The sequence below is a fragment of the Orcinus orca genome, chromosome 19 (genome assembly GCF_937001465.1).
Source record: "Orcinus orca chromosome 19, mOrcOrc1.1, whole genome shotgun sequence".
Taxonomy (NCBI): Eukaryota; Metazoa; Chordata; class Mammalia; order Artiodactyla; family Delphinidae; genus Orcinus; species Orcinus orca.
The window spans coordinates 31002445-31026868 of NC_064577.1; the positions used below are offsets into that span (position 1 = coordinate 31002445).

The window sequence follows — 24424 nt, forward strand, 5'->3', positions numbered from 1 at the left end:
GTCAGTTCTTCAAGACGAAAAACATTTTGGTATCTCTGCTTGGCAGGGTCCTCATAGTGGGGCCCACAGACCAGCTTTAAGGAAGGGACATCAATGAAATTGCAAGAAAGTTTAGTGGATCCATGAGGTATGCAAATTCTGGGAAAGCCACCCATAGCTTTTAGCAAACACACAAAGAGCCTCGATCGCCAAGGACCACAGCCACGCTCAGATGATCCAAGCAAGTCAGCCTGTGGCAGAGCTTGGTCTTTTCTGCAGTGCGCTATATCAGGGTGTGTATCAACGTCGGGAAAACTTCCTAACGAAGTTAACCCTCAAAAGGACAAACCAGGTGATGACTGAATCCTCCTGAGTTCAGTGACGCAGCCCTTGTGTGATTCCTGGGGAAGAACAGAAAGTAAAAGTGCTTGACAGGTGAATACTGGAGCAGGCGAGTCACCAATGGAGCTAAGTCTAGAAGGAGGTTTCATGAGAATAGAATATTCTGTTCTATTTCTTACATCATCTCCAAGTGTCTCCTCCCTGATTGCCTATTAGCTGCAGGGAGAATAAAGAAACAGCGATTATGCAGTGGACCAGGCAGGTCAACACCCACATCACCAGTGAGGGGCGCTGGACCTCGTGCCTCCCGATGGGGTGCCCTGTGCTGGATGCAGCACTCTCTATACAGGGCCCTTCCCAAAATGCATAACCCCCGTCTACTCACGAGGAAACGTGAGGCATACCCCAAATGAGAAGCAACCTATTATTTTTTAAAAGGCCGGGGTGAGGGGTTACTCTTAAAAAATGTCCATGCCATAGAAAAAGAAAAGCCATAGGAATTCCAGATTAAAGGAGGCTAAGGAAACAGGACAACTAAATGCAATGCCTGATTCTGGACTGGATCCTGGATGGAGGGAAAATGCTATAAAGGATAGTACTGGGTCAACTGACAAATCTGAATTCAAACAGTTGATCAGACAAAAGTGTTGCATCCGTGTTAAATCTACTGATGTTGGTAACTATACCGTGGTTTTACGGTTATGTAAGTGGATATTCCTATTCTTAGGAATTATGCACAGAAAGGTTTAGAGCTAAAGGACTGAGTGTATGCAAGTAAACTTTCAAATGATAAAGAGAGAGAGCGCGCACAATAACACAGCAAAGGAGTGAAATATTAGCAGGTAAATCTGGCCATACAGGTGTTCTTTATACAATAATTTTTGGTAACGTTTCTGTACTTTTGAAATTCTTTCAAAAAAGAAAACAGGGCTTCCCTGGTGGCGCAGTGGTTGAGAGTCCACCTGCCGATGCAGGGGACACGGGTTCATGCCCCGGTCTGGGAAGATCCCATATGCCGCGGAGTGGCTGGGCCCGTGAGCCATGGCCGCTGAGCCTGCGCGTCCAGAGCCTGTGCTCCGCAACGGGAGAGGCCACAGCAGTGAGAGGCCTGCGTACTGCAAAAAAAAAAAAGAAAAAGAAAATCGTGTCAATGGGTTTTCCCCTAAACTCCCACTTAGATTAGACTTTTTAACTATATCTGTGTAGGAAGAGACAGGATCAATATAACATTACCTTTTTGCATTATTGCAAAACATCCCACTTTCCAAACACATGATAAGAAAATGAGTGTCTTAGTCACACAACCTGGAGAGCACTAGACCGAGGTGCTTACCTGAGTCCAAGACTGGCTTGAGGGTGTCCCAATCATCAGAATGGCACGCAGATCCTGTCTGCACCGTGTGCTGTCTGGGGGACCTTGGGCACTGCCTCACTGTAGTGTCCTGACTGTGCAAATGTCTGCCTCCCAGGAGCATCCTGAGTTTACTTAACCAAAGAAATAATGTTTATTATGATAGTAGGAAGTCAGTAGATAATCATCGTGATTTCTTACATGAAATGCCAGACAAATGAAGGGCACTATGCACGGCACAGTGATATCCACATGGTATTTACCCAGTAAAGATTCAGTGATAATGATGATGGAAGTGAAAGCGTGAGAGCTGACTGCAACTGGGGGATAAGCTGCCCTGCCCTCAGTCTGTTTAGACTGTGCACAAAGGTGATGCAACGGCACCGGGACCCACCAGGTGCTTAAGGAAAAGGGCTGTAGCTGCCTAATCCAGGGGTAGGGAGGGGAGCTTAGTGAACAGGTAGCACCCATCAGGTGGAGAGAAATGGGTCAAGGATCAGAAGACAGGGGTGAAACCCCAGAAATGGCCTCCTTCTTTCTCCTTCCTACGTTGCTTCTCCTCTTACATCTTCAGGTCATCTCCATCCTTACAAACCTGGACCACTTTAAGAGTCAGAACAACCAGATAAGCTACTAACTCACCTGAATCACATTCCCTTGGGTTACAGAAAACAAGTTCTGATAAACTAGTCACACAATCCTGTCCGGCATAAAGCAACCTGTGACTTATGGTCATGCATTCATTAATTGTCCTTTATTCAACAGATAGGTCCCAAGGGTCCTCTATGTGCCAAGCATTGTCTAGGAGCTGGGAACCCAGAGATGACCCGAAGAGGCAGACTCTCTGCTCTCATGGAGCTGACAATTTAGTTTAATGGATTAAATGACCATATCACCTTATCCCTCATGAATGCAGATACAAGAACTCCTTAACAAAATATTTAACAAATTGAATCCAGTAATACGTTTTTAAAAACCGTGGCCAAGTGTGTTTTATCCCAGGGGCACAAAGCTGATTTACCACTAAAAATATTATTCAGTGTAACTCACCATATTAATACACTGAAAGAGGAAAATCATATGAGATTCTGCACCTATGCCGAATCACCATTTAACAAATTGAGCCCTCATTCATGAGTAAAACTCTCCACAAAGTGGGAAGAAATGAGAACACCTTTAACCTTTTTAAGATAAAAAGAATCTCTGAAAAACCTAAGACTATCACCCCACCTAATGATAAAAAACAGAATGCTTTCTCCTACGATCAGGAACGAGGCCAAGGGGCTCATTTTGACCATTAGTTCACACCGTACACAAACACTAACTCAAGATGGATCAGACCTAAACATAAGAGGTAAACCTGTAAAACTTCTAGGAGAAAAAGTTTGTGATCTTGGGTTAGGCAAAGGTTTCTTAGAATACAAAAGCACAAATCATAAATGAAAACTAATTGATAAAATCATTTCATCAAAATTAAATACGTTTGCCCTTCAAAAGACACTATTAAAAAGTTTAAGGGACTTCCCTGGCGGTCAAGTCGTTAAGATTCCGTACTTCCATCGCAGGGGGAATGGGTCCGATCCCTGGTCGGGAAACTAAGATCCTGCATGCCGCACGGTGTGGCCAAAAAAAAAAAAAAAAAAAAAAAAGTTTAAAAGCAAGGCCTGGACTGGGAGAAAATATTAGCAACACATATATCCAACCAAGGACTTGTATCCAGATTATATAAAGAATGCTTACAACCCTTTAACAAGAAGGCAACCTGAACTTTTAAAAAAATGGGCAAGTGACTTGAGCAGACATTTCGGCAAAGAAGAAATACAGGGAACAAGCCAACGAACAGATGCTCAGTATCATTAGTCACTAGGAAAATGCAAATTAAAACCACTATGAGATACCGTCACACACCCATTTAAGTGGTTAAAATCAGAGAGACCAACAATACCAAATATTGACAGGGATGCAAAGTAACTGGGACTCGGGTCGTTGCCGCTGGGAATGTGAGGGACAGCTTTATTTGGAAAACAGTTCGGTGGTCTCCTTAAAGATGCCCATGCTCTAAGACTCAGCAACCCTGCTCCTGGGTATTTACAAGAGAAATGGAAACACGTGTCCACACCGAGATTTGTCTGTGCAAGTTCATGTCAGCTTATTCAGAACAGACAAAAACCTGTGGATGGATCGACAACGAAACACCTCCCAGCATCGAATGATTCATGTAGCAGTGTGGCCACGGGCGAGAAGGAAACCCAGCTGGTGGACCTCAGGGAGGGTAATTCAATCGTGAGCGTTGGGGGCCAAAGAACTTTTCTCAACATTCTTGTTCTTGGGATTTCTTGATGAGCCTGCCCCTCAGAGCGGGGCTCCCTCCCCCTGCCGCAGCAGTGGACCGCTGTTACTGGACACTTTCCAGCCGGGGCTGGGCTGGGCTGGGCTGGGGCACCAGGCTATGGGGAGAGGGGTTCTCTGTTGCTGGGTTTGGGTTTCAGTCCCCATGTCCCTGCATCTCAGGGTGGGGTTTTCTCGTGGCCCTGCCCTTCCCAGTGGTAGGAGATCTCTGACGGCCTCTACCTCCCCACGAGGGGCAGAGGGTATCTGCTCCTCCAGCCTCAATGAGTCTTCACCTGTGCCCCGGGGGTGACAGGCTTTGTAGTTCTTTCCACAGTGGCCGCAGGCTTTTGTTCTGTCAGGAGAGGTTTGTGGGTTTCAAGGAAGCTTTCTCTGCCCTTCCTGCCTGCCTCCGCTCTTCCCGTGAGCGCACGGGGAGGTCCCTGGGGAGGACCCGTCGAGTCTCAGCACCAGCGGTTCTCTCCCCTCCCCCTGCCTGCGCTGCGCCTGCAGCACGTGGCTAGAAGTTCCAGCGGAGTCTCCTGACCCACCGGGACCGCGGCCCATCTCCTCCCCAGCTCTGCCCTGTGACCCCGTCTCTTGCTCTCCCTGGAGACCTGTCTTTCTTAGATTTCAGGCGAGGCTGTCACCCTATAAGCTCCGTTCCTTGATGGGCTTGGAATCATTTTGTAGACTATCTAGATTTCTCTTGTTAGGATGGCAGTGTGCCTCTTTCCAGCCTTCTGTGTCCTAAGGGGAAGCCAGAATACCTAACTTATTTATTCTAAGAAACTGGAAGGGGATCGGGAAGTGACAAAATGTGAACAGTCGGAAATACTGGGTAGTAGGAATACGAGCTTTTGTATTGTTCCTTGTGCTTTTCTGTAGTTTTAAAATTTCAACAATAAATATAAATAATATTTGTAAATAAATATAGACAAGAAATATTTATAAATAAGTACATATGACGCCAGTTTACACGCAAAATGGACAGAGTGGTGGGTAATGTGGGGACCCACCTCCTTCGATTTTGGGCGTCTGAAGTTGAGGGGGGCAGCCTTGTGGGACTGAGCCCTTCACCTGTGGGATCTGACGCCATCTCCGGGTAGGCAGTGTCAGAATTGAGTTCAGCTGTAGGACATCCAGCTGGTGTCACAGAGAATGCTCGGTTGGGGGCAACTCCCACACATCTGGTGGCAGAAGCATCAGAGTGAAGAGTTGTGTGTGAACATAAGGGAGAAGTGGGAAATGGGAGTTTTTCCAACACACCACCCATATCACATTTTCTGTCTGTAGCCATGTCCAGACCCAACCTTTGAAAGCTAAAGGTAAAGCTACAGGTAAAGTTATAAGCAATAATTGCTTGGAAAGTTTAACAGGGCCAATTACATAAGACACCCACCAGCCAGTGTCAGTATTTGCATGCAGCCTCATCCTCTTCACCCAGAACCTGTACTTATCTAAGGAACAGGCAAGGGCTATTTACTTGAGGTTTGGGTTCTGCTCCCTGGGAACTGACTGGCTGCCTCCAAGAAATATTTGGTGACTTGGACTAGCTCCTTGCTTCCTTATATTTCAATCCAGAGTCAAAGTCGCCTCGTCCCCATGACACACCCCCTGAACTTCTGTTTCGGTAGGCTCCCCAGACCCGGAGTCCATCCACTGCACATCTGAACTTCAGCAAGGTGTTTCCCTGGCTGTGACATCTGGCATCTGCCATCCCCGTGGGGGCCCGCAGCCTCTGAGGGAGTCCCCTGGCACCGCCGAGCAGACCCACAACTGTCCCCCTCGAGTGCGCGGGGAAGGTGGCACCCGACGCCTGAGGGAGCGGTACCACGCTAAGATGTTAGCGGCCGTCAACGGGCAGATACTTTACAGGTGTGGATGGATTTGGTGCCAACCTGAGTCAACTGCGTATACGTGCCCGGGAAGAGCTGATGCCATCTGGGCAGGCCGAGGAGTTCATAAAGTTAGTAAAGCAGATGAAAGGACGTGAGGTCCAGCTCTGCCCCTGCACATTGGCCGAGACTCACTGCAGTGAATTCCTTCCCAAGGGGGCTGCTTCCCATGTATCTCTTTGCTGTCTATGTAAGTCAGGGTTCTCCACAGAAACAGAAGCAACAGACCGCAGAGCCTGCTTCCTCTCTCTCTCTCTCTCTCTCTCCAGCCCGCTCTCTCTCCATCATGCGAAGACACAGCGAGTAGGCAAGACAGTCTCACCAGGAACTCAACTGGTTGCCACCTTGACTTTGGACTTCCCGCCTTCAGAACTGTGAGGAATAAATTTCTGTCATTTAAACCGCCCAGTCTGTGGTATTTTTTGTTACAGTAGCCTGAGCAGACTAAGACAAATAGATCTATTTAAAGAATACCTATTCTTTAAATAGGTATTGAGCATATAGGGAGCAGACACAGAGTGAAAAAACAAACTTTGAAATGCAAGGCTTCCTCCTTTCGCGATCCATTCGGGCGCCCCTGAGTTTGGCGAACGCAGGCTCAGATGGGGGCTGTTTAACCTGGGGCCGTGGAAGGGACTCCACCGACTTTGCACTTGGGGCTCCCTCTGTACTTTTCTGGGAAGAACATCTGTAGCTTATATTAGCTTCACAGAGGGGCCAAGGCCCACAGGTAATAAGAACCACTTCCCTCGAGGTTCTGGGCGATACAGATACATAAGCTTTTGCCAGACATGCACCTTTCCCTGCAAAGAAATGACAGTTTTTCACATGGAGAGGGCTGAGTCATCAAGTCCAGCATTCTCAACAGGGGGTGTATCTTCACTCCTGATTCAGAAAACAGACTGAGACACAGCTTTGATTCCTAGAAGATGATCAGTGAGCCTTCAGATGGGGGACACACGATGCCTCCGGTAGAGACTGGCTTAAAGAGTGAAGGGAACAGGAAAGGTACGATCTGGCTCTGACAGATGCTGTTGGAACCCTTGCTGGCAGCACAACCTACCCAAACACGCCCTGTGGTGGTGTCAGGTCCATTTGGCTGCTGAAAGGAGGGCTCCACCCCTGATGCTCCTTCGATACAGGGTGACATTAGAGGGACCACGTTCTGCTGATGTCTGGGGAGATGGCGCTGAAGCAGACAGGCTGGCCTGCACAAACCACTCACCCTGCAGAGCCCACCAGCGTCCAAAGGCTGAGGTCAGCCTGTGGAGCACGTGGCCCTTGCAAAGGCGGGGCAGCAAGGGAAGCAGGGGCCACTTCCCTGTCTCTGGATGGTTCTCAAAACAAGCTCTCTGCTGAGAGTTCTCAGAATCATATCACCATTTTAATGACAGTGACAAAAACTGTGGTCTTATTTCCACATCATCTGTAACGTCTATTCCTTCAAGAAATGCCATTCTCCGGCCAGTGCCCACAGGTTTTCAGAGGGTGTCCCCCCTCTGCCCTCAAACCACAGGGCTTCCAGCAAAATCTAATAAGGCAGAGAGGGGACAGAATTTGAAATTGTGACGATTGCTCCCAGGGCACTTTGAGAAAGGACTTCTCTGTCCTGTCAACCCATCTCAGGAAGCTTAACCCACAGCAGGAGCTGCAAGGTCATTTCCACAAGTGTCATGGCCGTCCCAGGCCCTCCTGTCCTAACAAGAGGCTGGGGTCAGAAGTGACGTTATCACAGATTGCTAAATCTCAGAGCTCCCCCCGGGAAGCCACCCTGCATCTCTTCAGTGCTGTGTCCTCTGCAGTAGACGGTTCCACTTCCCTTTTCAAATAGTCACAAAGAAAGCATTACACAACTCCTAAGAGACACAAAAGCAAGTGTCTGATAGGCCCAACAATGGACCAAGTATTCAGGCAATTTTTAAAGTTCTGTCCCTATTTTATTCACAAACTTCCTCTTTAAAAAAAAAAAGTGAATGAGCTTATAAATTCTAATATATACTATGGTAATGATAAAACAGGATAAAGGGTCAAAAAACACGATTAAGGGACTACCCCGGTGGCACAGTGCTTAAGAATCTGCCTGCCAATGCAGGGGACATGGGTTCGAGCCCTGGTCTGGGAAGATCCCACATGCCACGGAGCAACTAAGCCTGTGCGCCACAACTACTGAGCCTGCACTCTAGAGCCCAAGAGCCACAACTACTGAAGCCCACGTGCCTAGAGCCCATGCGCCGAAACAAAGAGAAGCCACCGCCATGAGAAGCCCGCGCACCGCAACAAAGAGTGGCCCCTGCTCGCCGCAACTAGAGAAAGCCCGTGTGCAGCAACAAAGTCAACGCAGCCAAAGATAAATAAATTTATTTAAAAAAAAAACAAAACACGATTAAAAGTGGAAAGTACAGGCTATACATTGTATGATTCCAACTCTGTGACATTTTGGAACAGGCAGAGCTATGGAGACAGTAGGCAGTGGCAGAAAGATCAGGGGTGGCCAGGGGTTGGGGGGAAGTGGTGGTGAATAGACAGAAAACAGAGGATTTTTAGGGAAGTGAAACCTCTCTGCATGATACTATAATGGCGGATACAAGACATTACACATTTATCCAAAGCCATAGAACGTAAAACACCAAGAGTGAACCCTAATGTACACTGCGGACTCTGGGTGATGATGTGTCGATGTAGGTTCGTCGGTTACCCCCCGAGCTCTGGTGGCGGATGTTGATAACGGGGGAGGCTATGCAGGTGTAGGCGCAGGGGTTATGGGAAATCCTTGGGCCAACCCCTCAATTTATTGTAAACCTAAAACTGTTCTAAGAAAATAAGTCTATTAACAAAAATAAAAGTGCAAAGCAGGATTAACAAGTCACATGAGGAAGTGTGCCCCTTTCTCTGGGCTTCCTGGCAGCCAAGATGAAGGGCAAATCACACAGCAGTTCCCGGAGACCCCGACTTCACTTTGCTCAGAGTCACGAACAAGCGGTTCTGTGGGGCTCGTCCCTAAACCCCACAGGACAGAACCAGGCTCGGCGAAGCTACCTGTGTTCACGGGGCCCCAGCGGCTTTGTGGAGAGGCCACTCAGAACACTCCTGCCCCGTGGGCCTCACCCTAACGAGGCAGGGCTATGGTCACGGGGGGCCAGACTGGGTATCAGAATTGGGCCCTGAATCCAGACGTTTTCATTAAACTGGGAGAGCGTTTGGGTCAATACCCGTCCTCTCTGGCCCTCAGTCCCCAGTAAAAGGGCCCTTTGAGATCAAGGCCTAAGAGGCGGACGGCCCCCAAGTAAAATCAAGCCACGAACAATGGGAGAAGCCCCCGCAGAGCTTCCAGAAGGGTCTTTGGTGCTGGCCTGGGACTGAGCCAGTCTGCGTTCACCAAGCTGGTGTAAGGCCAAGCAGCGCTCCCCTCCCCGATTCCCGTGGGTTGTTCTGTGAGCACGAAGTGAGGAAAGCTCCCGTGGATTTTGCCTAGGCTGAGAGACAAACCGCTGAGAAGTTAAAATTCAGGGTCATCCTGTGAAACTCGGCAGGCTGCACCATTAAGAGCGTTCCTTTCCAAACAGAAAAGAAAGAGTCAGCATGATGTGAATCATGATGCGGAGAGACCAGGGGGCTGGCGGGGAATGGGGGGTGAGGGTTGGGAAGGCTCCTGGTGGTAGGGGTTGCCCAGCGGGGATCTTAGGGATGAGAAGAAGCATCCCACGAAGATGCAGGTGGAGGAACTTCCAAGTGGAAGGCAGAGTGACTTGCAGGGCCAGGAGGCAGGAGACAGACGGTCCATGAGAAGTAAGAACCCAGAGGCTGGAAGGAAGAAATAACCAGGAAAGGTGCAAGAAAGAGCCCAAACTAGGAGGCGAGCAGGGCCAGAATCCCAAAGAAAGTGGAGCTGGCCAGAGAGGCAGTGACAGCCTTGAAGTCAGGAAGGGCCGGGCCTACCCAGGTCATCAGAGAAAGGTGAATGGACCAGATAAGGGTAGCGCCGGCCCAACGAACGCTGGCTTCTCCTGAGATGCCACCTGCAAGGGAGCGCCATGCACAAGGTCCAGGAGACGGTGCGTGCTTTGGACACCTGCAGATACGGAGAGGCTGCAGGAAAGGACGCTGGCCACGTGGCCCAAACTGGCATGTCCTAAACCTGTTTGCGTAACACTCAGGAGCACCTGTTAACGTCTGGCAGGATGCTAGTTTTTTAGGTGGTAGTCGGGGATAGTGGAGAAACGAAGGAAAAGGCCCAGGACACAGGTGCTCAATAAACTGTAATTACGTCTTGCTTAAGAGCATAAAGATCGGAGGAGACTGTGTATGATAACCACTAAGGACGCTTGTCAGGAGGATGCTAAGCAGAATTCTGAACCCGTAGGAAACATAAACAGATGTGTTTCAACTGAATTTGTACAAAGATCTAATCCAAGAGTAGAAAGTAGATTTCGTGCGATGCAATGCAGCGAACCAAGAGGAGGACTAGATGAAGGAAGATGAGGCTAGTCTGGCTGCGATCACTCTTGTCCCTCTTGGTACAGGACATGAGTTCTGGTACCCAAGTCACATGACCGTCCGTGGCTAACAGGGCCGAGGTTTTCTACTGTCTTCTCTGCAGCGAGTCACACATAGCAGCCCGCTTGTTTTAACCAGGTTAGGAAACAGCTCGCTCCAGGTAGAAGCTGGAGTTGATCTAAACCATGAAAATCTAGCAGAACCCTCGGCTGGAAAGGAGAGAAAGAGACACTTCACAGCACAGACTTGACCACAGAGCTGCTTGTGGCTCGTCTATGCTGGGGCCAAGACCATCCAGCGAGGAGATCGTGGTCCTGTAACGTGAGACAATGGCCTCCCCAGGAACCGCAAGGCAGAGTCCACGGTGTCAAGTAGCCTGAATTGGCAGCTGGCCCCGTACTTTCCTTGTGCCAACACCCGAATAACATATGAAAGAAAAGATACAGCAGAGCACTTCCTGCAGGAGCAGCATGTATCGCTTGCACGTGATCCTCTGCTCAGAGCGTTTCCCTTTCCAGCAAAGCATCTCTTTGGCGCCTTCGGGGAGGGCTCTGACGTTCTGCAGTACGAAGGCGCAGCTGCTGGGCACATCCATGCATCACGTTTTGAGTAGAAGTCTGTGCACTTGGCGCCGCTGTCCACCAGCTTGGAGTGAGGGGGTGAGTCAGCTGGCCCCTTGCTCTGGACCCCAAACTGGGATTTCATGCACGGCATGTGGAGGATCAAAGTTTCCCTGTTGGATGAGCAAAGGATTCCATAGTTTTCAATAATAATGAAAATGATGATGATGATGATGATGATAATTAAACTGAGTTCCATGTCCAGGCACTGGGCTAAGAGTTGTTACTGTTTTTCGGCTTTTTAAAATGTGCATCTCATTCTCTTATAGCCCAATGAGGTATGTGCTGTTACATATATGTGTACATGCCCTAGTGTGTGTGTACGTATACATGTGTTATCTATGCGCACATTTCCCAGCCCTGTTCACTGAAAGGGCAAAGAAGCAAAGACACCCCAGTAGCAATGAGCACACCTAGAGCCCAGATCTTGGTCTCTAAAAGGAACCAGCGCCCCTCAGAGAAATGGCTGACCCTGGAGCTGAGGCAGGGTGGGTACAAGGTGATCCCGAAATATTTTGTGATGCCAGGAAGGGAGTCAGTGCTAAGAAAATGCAGGGCATGACATGTCACAGGACACGGAGCAGATGGATAGGGCTCTCACTGGCCAAATCTGGGACATTTTGAGCATCAAATTCATTTAGGACAATGATATGTTACAGACCTCTAGAAATAGGAATCCACACATCTGTGCCATTAACAGGCATATAAATAGGAAAAGGAAAGCCTCCTCACAGCCAGGATGCCGAGGGCCGACTGGTCACTGGAGGGAGCACTGGAGATGGGGCTCATCATTCTGCAGCCACCAGAGTAAAGATGTGCTAGGACAAGAATCACCCACGAGCGCTTCCCTGGTGGCACAGTGGTTAAGAATCCGCCTGCCAATGCAGGGGACACGGGTTCGAGCCCTGGTCCAGGAAGATCCCACATGCTGCGGAGCAACTAAGCCTGTGAGCCACAACTACTGAGCCCGCGTGCCACAACTACTGAGCCCACGCACCTAGAGTCTGTGCTCCGCAACGAGAAGCCACTGCAGTGAGAAGCCCGTGCACCACAACCAAGAGTAGTCCCTGCTCACCGCAACTAGAGAAAGCCCACGCGCAGCAACGAAGACCCAATGTAGCCAAAAATAAATAAATTAATTTAAAAGAAAATCACCCACGAGGCTAAGTCTAGGGGAAAATGTTGACACGGAGCACCCCTGGGGCGATCAGAGCATAAGCTCAGGTGCAGGCATGCTGAGTGTGGAAGGCCCAGTGCCCCCTGGGGGGTGCTGGGGAGAGACAGGAATCACACAGGCACATTTAAGGGCCCCAGCTGGTTAGCAGCAGTTGAAACCATGTGACTGGTCACCTACCCAGGAAGCTTATGAGCACTAGAGGCTAGAGCCCCAGGGAATATCAGCAGGTGGTGGGTGGGCAGAGAGGCCAATGAAAGAGCCTGACACTGAGCTGGCCGAGAGGTAGGTGAGCCCAGACTCGTCCATCAAAGCCGAGAGGAGAGAGTCGAGGTAGGCACTCGGCTGAGAAGTAAATGGCAAGCAAGGCCATAGATGCAATAGGACGAACTGTCAAAAACTCCAGCAACGCTCACAAAACTTGCATATGAATGTTCATGGTTGCATTGTCCAGAGTAGCCAAGAAGTGGAACTTACCCAATGCCCATCAATGGATGAATGGATAAAAATGTGGTGTATCCACAAAATGGAATATTATTCAGTTATAAAAGGGAATGAAGTGCTGACACAAACTGCAACACAGATGACCCTTGAAAACACTGTGCTAATTAAGAGCAGTCAGGCACAAAGGACTACGTAGTGTATGATTCCACTTCTATGAAATGTCCAGGATAGGCAAATCCACAGAGGCTGAAAGTAGTGTTTGCCTAGAGCTGTGGGGAGATGAGTGAATGCTAATGGGTACAACAGGGTTTGTTTTGGGAACGATGATTATATTCTAAAATCGTGTTCATTGCTGAACAACTCTGTGAATATACCAACTCACTGAATTGTACACTTCAAATGGGTGAATTATAGGGTACAGAATTATACCTCACTAAGCCTGATGTGTGTGTGTGTGTGTGTGTGTGTGTGTGTGTGTGTGTGTGTGTGTGTGTGTGTGTGTATGCCTAGCAATGAAGAGAAGGAAGTGTAATGGCGCAGGACCTTTTGGGGCCTTCCTGGGACAGACACCCACCCTCCCCATGTCCTCCACCTGCCTCTTGTCTGGAAGAACTTTAGCCAAAGAATAAATTTAATCAGAGAAATGAGAAAATGCAGAAACAGAGGAAAATAGTCAAACAAGACAAAATAATGATAGTTCAACCATTAAACAAAATCAAGGACCTTTAGTTCCTCCTAAGGGCTATGGAGAATATTCTGATCCATATCCTTTGAGCTGCTTTGCAGATACTGAAACCCCGACCAGGAGGAAGAAGTTAACTACATGACGACCAGAGCGTAGCCATGAGACATAAGCTGCTCCATCCTGCACAATTCCAAGAACTGGCCTCAAGGAAATGGGAACAAACTGACCCTGGAGCCGAAGATTAACTGAATCAAGACGACACTGATCAGACCTCTGCGTGAGCAATTTCAAGACTACTGTCAGAGCTGACTGTGCTGTTCTGCATATGGCCCCCCAACCCCGCCTGTGAACCCCTGAAACTCCCCTTTAAAAGCTCTTGCCCCCAGTCGACAAGGGGGAATTGGTTCTTTGCGACATGAGTCCACCTTCTCTGCAGGATTGCCAGCTTCCTCAATAAAGCTAATATCTTTCCTTTTACCCAACATTTGTCTCTCAACATTGGATTCTTAAACGATGAGCGGCCAAACCTCAGTTTGGTAATGGAAGGAATCAGGGTGGTTGTTTAAGCCAGTGGTTCTCAAACATTACTGGGCACCAGAAGCACCTGGAGAACTTGTTAAACTGTGTCAGGCCCCAGCACAAGAGGTTCTAATTCAGTCAGTGTGGCGGGGGCCTGAGAATGTGCATTCCTAACCCATTCCCAGATGTTGCTGAAGATGCTGACCAGGGAACCACACTTTGAGAACCAGTAAAACCATGGGAAGTGATGGCATTTGTTCACTGCTATTGTTCTAAAACTGAGATGTAACTCACTTATCATAAAATTCACCCTTTTAAAGTGTACAATTCAGTGGGATTTAGTGCATTCACAACACTGTGTAACCAACACCACTAACTCCAAAATATTTTCAACACCCCAAAAAAGAAACCCTGTACCCATGGGCAGTCACTCCCCATTCTCCCCAACATCTCCAGCCTCTGACTACCACCAATCTACTTTCTCTCTCCATAGATTTGCCTTTTCTGCATATGAAAAGAATCATATAAACTGTGGGTTTCTGTGTCAGGCTTCTTTCACTCAGCATAACATTTTCAGGGTTCAGCCATGTCACAGCACGAATCTGTACTTCATTCCTTTTTGCGGCCGCATGATACTCCCTCGTATGAACAGATGAGTTTGTTCATCCATTCATCAGTCGATGAACATCTTGACTGTTTCCACCTTTTGGCTGTTGTGAATCATGTTGCTACAAACAGTCGTGTGCAAGTTTTTGTGTGGACATGCTTTCAATTCTCTTGGGCATGTACCTTGGAATAGAATTGCTGGATCACATAATAACTCTCCGTTGCATGTTCTGATGAACCACCAGCCGAAGGGACAGGCTAAGGCTTGTCCATCTCCTTACCCTGAGATGCTATGCTGAATGTCTTCTCAACTTTTGAGCTCTACCTCACTGTGACTCTTCCCTGGCGTTATGTAGGCACATCTGGAAAACGAAATAATACTAAGAATGTATTATAAAGGCTGAAGGCCCATTTCTTGATCTTAATTTGAAGTTGATGCCTGACATTTGTTTCTTCTTCCAAAAAGGGCGGGGGGGTGGGGAATGACTATGCTAACGATCATTTTTGCTCCGCTCTCCTTAACGGAAGACACAACCATCCTCGCCACTTCCGATCTTTATCATCACTAGACTTAAGACGAGAGGTTCAAGTGACACATCCTCCCGCGGAAGTGCACCTGACAAGCACAACCTTCCTTCTCAGGGCCCATGTGGGCATGAAGCAACGCCACAGGCAACAAAGTGGTTTGGGCAGATGTGGAGTTTATTTGCTGCAGTTCCTTGGCGCTAGTTTACAATGCAAAAAAAACAGACAAACAAAAACCGATTGGAATAATTATAATTTTTTTAAAAACCCTGTCAACAACTTTCAGTCATTTCTTTATATTTTGACAAAACTTTTTTTTAAAACAAATACAAAATAATCTAAAAGGAGAAAAACTATACATGGATTATTTACACCTCTGATAAATAGACTAATACTGATCCAGGTGCCTCTCTGTCTAGGTAATATTCATGAGAACCAGGGCCAGGGACTCAGATAGCCAGAGGGGCTCCAGCACCGACCCAGACCCCCTGGTTCTCCCGCCCAGAAATTTCAGGTTCCCAGCCTGGACCCTCTTCTGCCACCTTCACGAGCTCTGGCATTAAAACGCCTGAAGCCACTCCAGGTAGGACCTACATGAAGAGGGGACCCCAGAAAGTGACCCCACCACTCCCCTTTACAAAAGCTATTTCCAGAGATGTGAGCCCGCCCGGAAGGTGTCAGAGGAGCCAGGGTCACACTGGCGCTGCAATGGCCCGGCCAGCCCTGCTCTGCCTGGACCGGGCGCCGGGCCCCGGACGAGAGTCCCTGAGAGAACAGCAGGAGAGCGGCGGCCACGGCTCCTTCAGGCCACGCGTTAGGAGGGCAAGGCCGACTCCAGCGGGAGGCCGACCACTCACCCTCCGGCTCCCCCCACCCGCCCCTGCCGCGCAGATGAAGGCCCGCTCCTCCCCAAGGGCCAGCGCCACACGCACGGCGAGTCCAGGTGAAGGCCAGTTCGGAGGCAGAAAAGGCTGAAGCCCTAAGGTGATCGGGTCAGACCTGCTCCTTCCTCTAAAACGAGGAATGGAGTTCAGGGGCAGGAGGAAGAAAAACCAAATAAGAAACAGGTTATCCCAGAATCTCTGATGGGACTACCTTCCTCACAGTTTTGGTTATTAGGTATGTAGCTCAAGGAAAGATGCTGACTATTTTAAAGCCCGACAAGAACGAGTCCTGAAAGAGAAGGAACAGCGCAGGCGGGGGGCGGGCTCCCTTCTCCCCGCAGTGCTCCCCAGGCACCTGGAAGGAAAAGCATCAGCTGGAGTGGCCGGCGCTGCCCTGCAGGCCCCGAGTCTGTCCTCGCCGCGCGGCCCCCTCCCCCCTCTCGCCACCCCCTCTCTCGCCCAGACGAGGCCCCAGAAGCGTGAGGAGGGGGCCCGCCTGGCCCCTGCCCCTGCCCGGGCTGACATGCACAGCGGCGGCCCAGGGAGCTGCTTCTCTCGGGAGAAGCTTCCCGAAGCAGACAGGCAGAATGCCTGGACAGCTCTACCTTCTCTTTCTCTTTCTTTAAAAAACAAAAATATATCTTTATAGCATGTGGCTTCTCTTCCATTCCACTTTTTTTCTTAACATAAAATAAGATATGGGTACACGTATTTATGGTGCAGGGTTGAAGGCTTCTTCCCAGGGAATAACCGAGAGGTAATGGTCGGCTCCAAGCTCTGCTATCAGACCTGTTGAGTGGAGACTTGCGGGGAGGCAGCGTGGCCAACAGGAGCTCTGTTCTTTTTAGAGAGAAAGGCTCAAAACCCAAGTGTGAAGGCATCAGGCCCCCTTCTCCAAGGGTAACTGCCTGCCCTTCTCCCACTTAAAAAAATTAGCAAAAGCTGAAGCTAGTCTCTAGGAACTCAGGGCAATGCCTGGCAAGACGCTCCCACTGCACGGGAGGCAGGGAGGCTGCACCGGGCCTCACTCGCTGGGCCTCACTCGCTGGGCACACCAGCCCTGCTGGCTGCGTAGACTCAATGTCTTTTCGTGGAAGAGACCTTCTTCTTCCGTGCGGCTAGCATCTCGTAGAAAGGGTCCCTGCTGATGGCTGCCCTGCAACACAGAAAAGGGGAGAAAGCAGAGGAGACTGAGGAACAGGACCAGGAGACACGACCCCAGGCAGGGGCTTCCTAGCAGCAGCCGTGCCCCAGACCCCCTCCCTGCTCGACCATCCCTTTAAAGGCCACGTCACGGCATCAACCTTCACTGTGTCCACATGTGGCGTAAAAGACAAGTTTTGAGGGAGACACGTGGTACAGGCGACAAGGTCACTGTGGGGTGCTTATTGCCTGTTTCAACCAAGTAATAAATTTAAGTTTAGGAATCCTCTACGCCCTCACAGCTGTGTTCTAACGCAGCAAAACAAGCGCAGTGCTTTAGTTCCGTCATGACAGTGGCATTTGTCTGGAACAGCGACCATGACACAACCCCATGTGTCCCCTGCCACGTGGTGCATCTGATTGGCGGCCACCCTCTGTGCTGAGCAACTTCTGAGTCCCCAAGAGCACCAGCTTGACAGCCAGGACCCATCACTGGGCAGTCGGGGCCCAAGCAAGCGGCCAGCAGCCTGCTCTGTGTCCACAGCCTGGTGGGGAGGGAGCCCAAGCAGCCCTTGCACTGGCCCCAGAGACACCAGCACAGGTGGTGATGGCAGGCCTCAGCCACCCGCTGTCCCTCTGTATTTGTCATTCTCCACTTTCAAGCAAGGTGTGATCCACGTTTTGAAGTTTCATTTGCTTTTCCTGAGAAGTAGTATTCCAGGTGCCAACTAGCTTCTGGGCCAGTCACAAGCCCACATGACCGTGGACCGCACTTAACCAGGTGCATGACGGCTCCTGCGGGCTGACCGGGCCCCGTTCACAGAGAGGATGTGTCCGTGCGAAACAGCAACTCAGCTCCGGGGGAGGCAGGAGCTGGACAGGGCCCGGAACGCATCCTGAGGGACCCCGCCATGCAGCATCTGACCACTCGGAGTGCTCGGGAGGGAATCCTGCTTCCACCTTCAGAGCACTAGGGTGAGTCCACCTCCGCTTCCTGGGTGGGCCAAGCCCCCAGGGACGCCGCGGGACATCTCCAGTCCACGTGACGGGGGCCAGGACACAGTGAAGTGCTTGGGGCTGGAAGCTCTGCCCCGGCCTTGCACATACATGTGCTTCTCACGGCCATCCTCACATGGTCCCTGGAGACACTCCGCCCCAGCCCTGGGAGGGCAGAGCTCCTCTGGTGCCTCTGCCCCAATATTTTCACTGGGAGAGCGTCAGAGCCAAGGGCGGCTGGAGCTGAGCGCCGCACATGGAGGAGGACGGCTCCCTGAGTCAGAAGGCTCGGGTCTGTGGTTCGGGACGAGTGAATTCACCTCGCTGTGCCTGTGTCCTCATCTGTCACCTGGGGACAACCATCCTGCTGCACCCACCTTCCCAGGGCTCTGGGGAGGGTTAAGGGCGCTGAGCCGTGGAGCTGGAGCAGTGTCTGCAACTCCCACAAGGAGATGAGGCCAGCTCCGGGCAGACCCCGGGATCCACCCCCGAGGAGGCTCTGCATTCACCTCGATGGAGGGACTGAACCATTCCAAGCATGACCGTAAGGAGGGCTCGGGTTCTCTGGCTACCGAAGTACAATGACATGAAAGGCAGAATGTACACCTGCAGACAGAGCCTTTTTGAAAGAACAACGAGTTGGGGGAGGCTACACACAATCCCCTGTCAACACACGCTCTGATGCCCTAACGATCATGCAGGACAGCACACGGACCCAGAGACACAGAGACACGGTCACCGTGCACACACAGGAAGTTGGTCCACACTAAAGAGGGCGCTTCAGACTGGACAAAATGGATTAATAAACGGTATCAGGACAATCGGCCACTCACTTGAGAAAATAAGGTTACATCCTTTACTTCAAACCACATGCAAAAAATACATTGCATAAGGATTAAAGAGTCAAGTATTTTTTAAAAAAACATGTGGTAAAAAAAAGGGTACGGGGACATGGGTAAGGAGCTCTCCGTGGCCACAGGTCCCCAAGGCGCCGCTACTCCTCCACACAGACCTCAGGGTGCGTCCAGCACAGAGGACCCCTGAGCCTCCTTATTGGTGGTGACGCCAGAAACGCTGCGGTGCCTCATGGGCTCCACGGCACGTGGGACGGCCTCGGATGACACCACACTTCCGACAGCCGTCATCATCGTCCGGGGCTACCTGAGTCCAGGCGGCGTGCTGAGCACGGCGCTGCACCATCTGTCTCACCCTCAGAACGGCCTTGTGCCTTAACACCATCATCCAGAAGGGGGCGGCACCGTCCCCGGGAGTCCTCAGGGAGCCCCGCCTCTCACTGCTGTGTGGTGAGCAAGCTGAGGGTCTGGGAGGAGGGCAGGCGACGCCGAGAGTCAGAGCGGGAACTCTGCACGGGCTGGCCTGACTCCGAACCGGTGCTCTCCTGTCCCGCCCATCTGAACCGCACAACTTTCAGAGGCTCTTTGTGTGGGAATAAACGACCTGCTCCTTCCCCCACATCACCTCGCCCCCCTTCAGCCGTTTATTCACTATTTAACCCTGGCCCAAACACTACACTTGTTTTAGTAGAGGTGCCAAAAACACCACAAAAACTAGAGCGTGCCCAGCCCCTCAGGAGCAGGCCGCGGCCCGGGTGGGAGAAGGCCCATCACTCGGGGCGACGCAGGACCCGCAGGGCCTTGGGCGCCGGTCAGTGCGGCCTCACTAGTCTCCAGGGGAAGCCTCGAGGCTCAGTAATGGGGACACCCTAAGGAAACGGCTGGGCCATGTCTGATGGGCGCAGCGCTGGCGGGGAGAGCGAGGATGCACTCCCAGGGGCAAGACAGGTGTGGTGATGGGCAGCGGGTGTGATGGCGGGCGGGGCAGGGTTCACAGAAGCTGTGGGGAGGAGGAGCTGCCGGGGCAGGACACCTCCCCCGTGAAACAGGTGCAGCGAGGGCCAGGAGGAGCCCTGGACCCCAGGATCTGTGTACACCTCCCTTACCCCAGAACCGCCACTTCCTCACAGCTCAGCAGGGAGTATGAGGCTCTGCCTCACAACCCCGGATCACGGCCATGTGACTTTGACAAGCATTCATTACTTACCCTCTATGGGCCTCAGTCTGCCCATCTGTAAATGGGACAACAGTGCCTCACAGGACTAAGAAATTATAAAAGGGAACGGTTACAATCCCCGCTGAGCTGCCACCATGAAGACGAAACCCACTTCCTAAGACGTGAAAAGGCCAGTCTGGCCAGTGGCACCTATGCCTATAAGCCTGCCCACCTGTCCCCTCTTTGGGGCCATGAGCTGCACTTGGGAAGCCTAGATGTGAGGCGCACTCTTAAAAATGCTCAATGGTCAAGAATCCAGACACCCAGGGAAAAGTCACTGGGGAATCACAGTCAAACTACTCGCTAATGATTCAGCACACAGGGCGCAGAGGCGGGATGGGCAGCCCACGGGACAGCTGGAGCGTCACTATCTGAGAGGCGAGGTCGCCAGCTTCACCTGCCACCTACTTGATGCACTTGATCCAGTCTTCCTTCTCCTCAGGTGTTGGGGCTGAGATGCGGTACACCGTGTGGTTCCCCTCCACCACTCGCCCGTCAGCCTCCGTCTTACAGGCCTTAATCACTTGGTCTTTATTGTCGGGGATGTAAAGCTCAAAGCAGTTCTGAGAATTAAGAAAGAGAGGGAGAGAGTGACAAAGATCTAAGAAAGCTGCTGACCAAGAAAAAAGTTAAGTTCCCAAAAAGTAAATTTTTATTTCCAAAAAAAAAAAAAGTTAATTTATTTCTTTATTCTCACCTTCATAAAATATAGCCAACATATGTTTTCCTTTGGAAAAGAGGAGCCTAGAAGTGGAATTCTGGAGAATGTAGATTGTATATAAATAGGTTTTATTAGCAAAGATATCGAGCAGATGATACACGTTAGCTCTACTCCTAATATATAGAAAATATGGAGCGAACTGCAGGTAACTTAATGCCTTTTAAAGCCAAGCCAGCAATACGATATTCCACAACAGAGGAAAAATATTTATAAGTGATCTGAAGATCATAAAATAAGTGGTCCAATCATGAGAGCTTGATGCCTTTTAAGGAAGGACAATTCTATACCTCATGTGATATTCAATAAATGACACTAAAGCTGATGGACAGAATGAAAGAGGTTATTTAGTCTCACCTTTGGCTTGAACTGTAAAGATAATTTTAAAAGTTAGGCTAACTTAAATTAAATCATATGAGTACTTTCAGGGTTTTTCTCAAGTACAGCTGACCCCTGAGTAAGGCGGGGGTGGGGGTGGTGCTGGCCTTCCGCGCAATTAAGCATCCTCGTATGACCGACAGTCGGCCTCCGTCCGTACAGCAGTGCCTCAGCAGCCGCGGACTTAGCCAAGCACAGACGGCACTCTACCGCAGGAGTTACCACTGAGAACAGTCCACGTGTCAGGGGACCCACACAGCCCCAACTTTGTTGTCCAAGGGTCAACTGTAAACCTCTGCAACTTCTTCCTGTATCAAACAGCTGCTATGCCCATCCCTTCTGTCCCCCCAAAACATCTCACCAAAAAATACTCACTGGTTTTTTGGAGTCTTCCACCTCCCGGATACTCAGGTTCTCTAATGGGATAATTCCACGGGGCTCCTTATCCTGCAGAAGAATTGGAGAGAGAAGACCTAACTGCTCAGTTTATGAACGCATGTCCTGTTACCTTCCTCACGGCAACTCAGCCCAGCTGCTGTGACTCCTCCACGACATGAAGTCCCACAGAGCAGCTTTAAAAACAAGAATAGGGTCAAGAAATGTGTGGGTGTTGTCAACATACCACATATGAATCCCTAAGACCGAAAAGCCTTTGGAGGAGGAGCTTCCACAGACGTTCTGAAAGAGTGAGTGTGACAAGAGCTGTGGGTGGCCCTCCAGTGGGGAACATGTAAGGCCCTTTCACACAAAAATTATCCTGCTTCTTTGTCTGGCCCGCCTACTCATCCTTCAAACCTCAGTTCCAGTGTCAGCAACCCTAGGAAGCTCAAGTCTCGCCCGAGGTGCCCCTGTTCTGTGCCTGCAACGCCTGGACTATAGTCGTGTCGTGTGTCACCACCTTCTCACTATCTCCAGCCTCACCTCCCCCCTCCAGACTGTAGGATCCTCAAAGAGACACTGCCTGCCTGACAACTCCACCTGGACCCAAAAGCATCTAAACTCCTGTCCAGAACAGAGCCCTGCGTCCCCTCACACCCACTGGCCCTCCTCCAGGACTTCCCATCTCAGCAAAGGCCACCCCCACACCTGCTGGGCCATCAGCCTTCACCTCTTCTCCCTGATGTCCAGACAACCAATGGCCAAAGACTTTGTTCCAAGTTCAACAGTTTAACCGGGCTATGCCTTGGCACCAAGCTTCCTAGGACAGATGTTCCTAAAATACCATATGCACTCTTTTGATTTGCAGATCAGGTTTGTTTCTCCTTTTTAGGGAAATAATCTCATAACTTGTCTTTGCATTTGCAGGTCCCAGTCATTCTGGTATTGGGATCATCCTCATCTGTCCTCCACACCTGTTCGCTGGCCCTTGTTTTTTTTTTTTTTTTTTTTGCGGTACGCGGGCCTCTCACTGTTGTGGCCTCTCCCGCTGCGGAGCACAGGCTCCGGACGCACAGGCCCAGCAGCCATGGCTCACGGGCCCAGCCACTCCGCGGCATGTGGGATCCTCCCAGACCGGGGCACGAACCCATGTCCCCTGCATCGGCAGGTGGACTCTCAACCACTGCGCCACCAGGGAAGCCCTACCCTTAATTGTTTTAATGCTTGTCTTTCAGACACAATCTCTATGACTGTCTCAAGCCTTTCTTCTAGGATAGTGATTACATTTCTAGCTAATCATTCCTTAAAGTTTTAACTTATGTGTTAATAAATAAGTTATAATTCTACAATTATATAGTCATATTCTTAATATATAGTTTTGGTTCTCATTTAAGTCTGAAACTACTGGAGAGCCAGCTATTGGTGTTCTGGCCCACTTCCAGAGTCTCAGGAGGGAAGCGAGTGGAGGGAGCGCCCCCCTCAGAAACCCCGAGCCCCAACTCTCCCCTGGGGTGCTGGTGTCCGGCATCTCTTGGAGCTGATGCTCACCGCACGCCCCCCACGGACAGTCTTCTTACATGAACACACACCCGGAGCTTTCACTGATATCGCAGAAAGTGAGTCCTGTTTTTCCATTTTTCTCGTTCCCGGTTTCTACCCTGCAGCAGACCTCACCACTCCTCCACCCAAAGGGGGAGGAGGGAAGAACTCCTACTCGGTTTACTTCTCCCAGACTTGGGCACGGGGAGGTCTGGGGCTGGCTGTGCCTGGCCACGCAGCAAGGGGCCTTCTGCTGGCTCCAGGCTGCGCCCCGGCCCCTGCTGCCTACTGTGAAGCGCAGTGAATGAGTTCTGCCCTTTCCTTATCCGGCTGCTATGCCCCCACTTCTTTCTACTAGGTTTTTCCTCTTTGTCGGGTAATTTCTGTGTGGTTATCTCCACCTACCATCTTAACCCTGAGGCTCCCCCCTCAGCATCTTCAGAAACGTTTTCTCTGGATTCCCACTGTCTGATAAAATGCTGGTGTGCTGCTAGACTGAATTCAGGTAACGCCACCATGGTCGGCGTCATGAAGAACCACAAGATTCTAGAATCTCACTGCATTACCACTGAGACTGTCCCGGGACTTAGGGGTGCATTGTTTAGATGCCCCGCACATGGTTCATATTAACCCAGAGACCAGTGAAAAAGATTTAAACAAGATTTTAAAGATGTCACCAGTCTAGAAAAAACAGTTAATACATGGGGTGGGGGGACAGGGGCAAAACAGAAAGAAATTTACCAAGCTGTTCACAGTGGTACTTTGGGGGCTGAAAAAGAAATCTATCTTTGTACTGTTTTGGGTATTTGAAATACAGTACTCTCATAATTGGAAGGATTTTAATAACAGAAAAGCAAAGCCAGTTGCAGAACTTAACGTGGCATGAGTTTAGCCCCCATAACACACAAAATCCTGGTCAGCATTCCCTTGGAAATTGCTGAGTGACTGAATTATGAGCTGACACTGTCATGACTCTCAGTCCCCATGTGAGAAGCCACATCCGCACGACGTCTGCAAGCTGAAGAACCACAGTGCGGAACACAGTGGAAACCCGCTTCACCCCCAAGCTGCAAAGGGCCAGGCATGGACCTGCATCCTGGCTCCTACCAAGCTTCACACAAACACTGCCAGGACTCTCATCCCATCTTGCTCTACCTTTATCATAAAAGATACTTCTAAACCTTCGTTTTCTCAGTAGGACCTCAACTGCCCTGATTTATTTAAGACACATTCCAGTGCTGCCAGTGGTATATGGTTTGCTCTTTCGATGACCAGGAAACAGGGCAGAAACGAGGGCCTCCAGCTGTGGGGAGCCCGTCTGAGTGGGATCCAACCTGAGGCTACCAACCTGCT

At 50.3% G+C, this 24424-nt stretch overlaps 3 protein-coding genes across 9 annotated transcripts in view; 1 reads left to right on the forward strand and 2 right to left on the reverse strand.

Annotated features, from left to right (window-relative positions):
• DNAH17 (dynein axonemal heavy chain 17) overlaps positions 1-2789 on the reverse strand; it is a 161541-nt gene extending 158752 nt beyond the window's left edge. The window contains exon 1 of the mRNA XM_049701566.1: positions 1655-2789. The gene's annotated coding sequence lies outside the window, so the exon portion shown is untranslated. The remainder of the gene's footprint in view (positions 1-1654) is intronic.
• The window catches only part of PGS1 (phosphatidylglycerophosphate synthase 1), a 584793-nt gene that overhangs the window by 196915 nt on the left and 363454 nt on the right, over positions 1-24424 (forward strand). The gene's annotated exons all lie outside the window — the stretch shown is intronic.
• CYTH1 (cytohesin 1) overlaps positions 2785-24424 on the reverse strand; it is a 91025-nt gene continuing 69385 nt past the window's right edge. For 3 of the 7 annotated variants that reach the window (XM_033438642.2, XM_033438641.2, XM_049701576.1), the window contains exons 11-13: positions 21530-21601; positions 20467-20621; positions 4884-5190 (exon numbers count right to left, since the gene is read on the reverse strand). In XM_033438642.2, the coding sequence (XP_033294533.1) occupies positions 4899-5190; positions 20467-20621; positions 21530-21601 (519 nt within the window). In that variant the 3' untranslated portion in view covers positions 4884-4898. Of the gene's footprint in view, positions 3276-4883; positions 5191-8240; positions 11126-14721; positions 14803-15121; positions 17006-20466; positions 20622-21529; positions 21602-24424 lie in introns of those variants that run through there. The other 4 variants (XM_049701575.1, XM_033438643.2, XM_049701577.1 and 1 more) reach the window with 4 other exon arrangements.